General features: G+C 54.1%; 1 protein-coding gene across 1 annotated transcript in view; it reads right to left on the bottom strand.

Moving 5' to 3' along the window:
* Window positions 1-594: 594 nt before the first annotated feature.
* Window positions 595-3432, bottom strand: part of VOLCADRAFT_91724 (uncharacterized protein) — a gene marked incomplete at both ends in the record, with an annotated part of 3145 nt that continues 307 nt past the window's right edge. Inside the window, 2 exons of the mRNA XM_002951126.1 lie at window positions 595-691; window positions 1655-3373. Of these exons, the coding sequence (XP_002951172.1) occupies window positions 595-691; window positions 1655-3373 (1816 nt within the window). The remainder of the gene's footprint in view (window positions 692-1654; window positions 3374-3432) is intronic.

Here is a 3432-nt window from a genome sequence, read left to right as displayed (position 1 = left end):
TTGTAGCGAAATACAAGCTGGGTCCAACGGGCTCGAGCACAAGCTGGGTCCAACAGGCTCGAGCTCTTGTATCAGCGGTACACCAAGGAGGGTTGTCACCATCAGCGCTGCAAGATCATGGAGGAGATCTGGGTTGGGGATATGTGGCCAGATGCAGAAGGGGATGGCCTCATGTGGTTCGGAGTGGTGAAGGCCCTAAACTGTTTGGGGTGATATGACACTGTGTATGGACGCCAGGTGACAGAGATGACAGCCTTGTGCAGTCTTGTGTGGATGGCCTCGTGTGGTTCGGAGTGGTGAAGGCCCTAAACTGTTTGGGGTGATATGACACTGTGTATGGACGCCCGGTGACAGAGATGGCAGCCTTGTACAGTCTTGTGTGGATGCCAAGTGACAGGGGTAACAATGATGGGTGTAATCTTTTATTAAAATCAGGGTGACAGGGTTGCCGTGGGGGTGTTGGTATGCATATTTGTTCCACAGTCATGCAGGGTAGTCTTTAAATTAACACATTACATGTCTGTCAACGGGGTAGCAGAGATCACACATGTGGCCAAGTAGTATTGGGTAGGGGAGTAAGCGTTCAAGTGCTGGTTACATGGTGGAGATCTTGAAGTGGTGGGGCGGTGGAAATCCAGTTTTGTTCACCTGTAAACTAGTCTCCAAATGTGCCTGCACAAGACTGTCACCCCTGTCACCCGGCATTCACACCTCACTGCACAAGGCTGTCACCCCTGCTTTCAACTGGCATCCAAACAGGACCGTGTGCATCAGTGTCATTCCTGTAAACTAGTCTCCAAATGTGCCTGCACAAGACTGTCACCCCTGTCACCCGGCATTCACACCTCACTGCACAAGGCTGTCACCCCTGCTTTCAACTGGCATCCAAACAGGACCGTGTGCATCAGTGTCATTCCTGTAAACTAGTCTCCAAATGTGCCTGCGCAAGACTGTCACCCCTGTCACCCGGCATTCACACCTCACTGCACAAGGCTGTCACCCCTGCTTTCAACTGGCATCCAAACAGGACCGTGTGCATCAGTGTCATTCCTGTAAACTAGTCTCCAAATGTGCCTGCGCAAGACTGTCACCCCTGTCACCCGGCATTCACACCTCACTGCACAAGGCTGTCACCCCTGCTTTCAACTGGCATACAAACAGGACCGTGTGCATCAGTGTCATTCCTGTAAACTAGTCTCCAAATGTGCCTGCACAAGACTGTCACCCCTGTCACCCGGCATTCACACCTCACTGCACAAGGCTGTCACCCCTGCTTTCAACTGGCATACAAACAGGACCGTGTGCATCAGTGTCATTCCTGTAAACTAGTCTCCAAATGTGCCTGCACAAGACTGTCACCCCTGTCACCCGGCATTCACACCTCACTGCACAAGGCTGTCACCCCTGCTTTCAACTGGCATCCAAACAGGACCGTGTGCATCAGTGTCATTCCTGTAAACTAGTCTCCAAATGTGCCTGCGCAAGACTGTCACCCCTGTCACTCGGCATTCACACCTCACTGCACAAGGCTGTCACCCCTGCTTTCAACTGGCATACAAACAGGACCGTGTGCATCAGTGTCATTCCTGTAAACTAGTCTCCAAATGTGCCTGCACAAGACTGTCACCCCTGTCACCCGGCATTCACACCTCACTGCACAAGGCTGTCACCCCTGCTTTCAACTGGCATACAAACAACCTGCTGCACTTGCTGACGCCTGAGCCTCAAATCATCCAACAATTTCTGCAGCCGGTCGATCTCACATGCCACCGCCTGCTCCTGCATGGCGAGCTCACTGTCCAGCTGCTGTGCACTTGCCACAAAAGGGGACCTGTTGTCTAGGGGAGGAGTGACGGCAGTCGACAGCTGGCAGTGTGCACCCCTCCCCTCCTGGGCCTCTGGATTTGTATGCTTTCCGACTGCAGTGAAGACCTCCTTCAAGAGGTCGGTGTGCATGTCCAGTCTCATGATCACCCGCACGTGAAGTAGGTTCTGCCGTAAGACCCCCCCAAATGCTGCATCTGAGGCCCAAATCCCGGCCATGCTGCGCAGGTACCGCTGGACACCCTTGCGTGCAAACAATGAACATGCTTCATCAATGAAAGTGCTGCCAAGACTGATACTGTTGCCCTTGAGGTCCCGAGCCATGAACTCCTCCAAGATGGCAATAGCCCGCTCCAGGGTGATCCTGTCAACACCTCCATTGGTGACGCGCCCTCCCAACCTGCTAAGATCCAGACCCATCAGTGCCGTCGACCTGCTACTGTGCTGGATGTATGCTGGCGCGTCCGGCGGGGGAAAAACCTGGGCCACCCCACATGCCTGCAGCCCCTTCCCAAATGTGATGAGGTCGGGGAAGAAAGCTGGATAGTGAAGGTACGAAAATATGTGCCCAGTGTGAAGTGCCATCATGATGTCGTCAATCGCGAGGATGACACCCTTAGCTGCTGTGAGATGCCTGAGCGCCAGCAAAAAGCCATAGGTATATCCCATTAGGTCATTGGATGTGAAGGTCTCAATCAAGATTACACCCACATGGACCTGGTGCATCCTCGAGCTGACGACAGTGATTGCAGCCTCCTCGGTCTCTGTGAGTGGAGCAGGAATGAGGGTGCTCGAGTCCGACTGTTGGTGAAGGGCCGTGGCCACCTGCCTGACATAGGTAGCCGCTGCCTTAGCATCCCTTTTGGCGGCGGGAGGTGCACTCTTCGCTTCAGCAATAATAGCCTTAGACCGGGTGCTCACCATGGCTTCACAAGAGCTGGAGAAGAGGTGAATGCCCTCTATCTTGCGCCTGGAGAGCTCTCCAACCTCGGACATGTAGCTCCAGCCCAGGGGGAGCGGGCACACCAGCAAGGGACGGAGTGCCAGGATGTCTGGGTCCTGAGCATTTGCACGCCCATCATGGACAAAGAGCCTTGATGACAAGGCTGCGATTGGCCCACGAGCTTCACCATATCCCCCATCCTGGAGCATCATGTACCCCTTCTGATGGGCACCAGACAGGTGACTTGCTTGCAAGTTGGCAACATCCCATAGCAGGTTGTTCGCATCGGTGCCGGTACTTGCCAGAGCGAGGATCTTAATGGGATGGCCGGTGATGTTTTGCATGGCCACTTCAAGCTGAGGGACAGCAACATGGATGTGCCCCTTGGCAGCCGATTCGACCGTGTGGCAAGGAGGGGATGGATCCAGGGCCAAGGTCTTGATGAGGTTGTGGTAGTCTGCTGAGCGCAGCTCTGAGCCATCTGACAGTACACAGAGCCCATACTCTGATGAACCATCAAACAACTCACACTCGAGTTTAAAGCTGCAAAAGTGCAGGTGCCCTGACTCACAATCATTGCAAGTCAAGGCCTGACACAGCTTGCACCTAAGGTGGGGGGGGAGCAGGGCGAGTTCAATGGTTTATCGATGGGGGCTGGCATTTAG

This window comes from Volvox carteri (genome assembly GCF_000143455.1).
Source record: "Volvox carteri f. nagariensis unplaced genomic scaffold VOLCAscaffold_22, whole genome shotgun sequence".
NCBI classification, from domain to species: Eukaryota; Viridiplantae; Chlorophyta; class Chlorophyceae; order Chlamydomonadales; family Volvocaceae; genus Volvox; species Volvox carteri.
The sequence above is the reverse complement of the archived record's forward strand: the minus strand, read 5'-3'. Positions and strand labels throughout refer to the sequence as shown.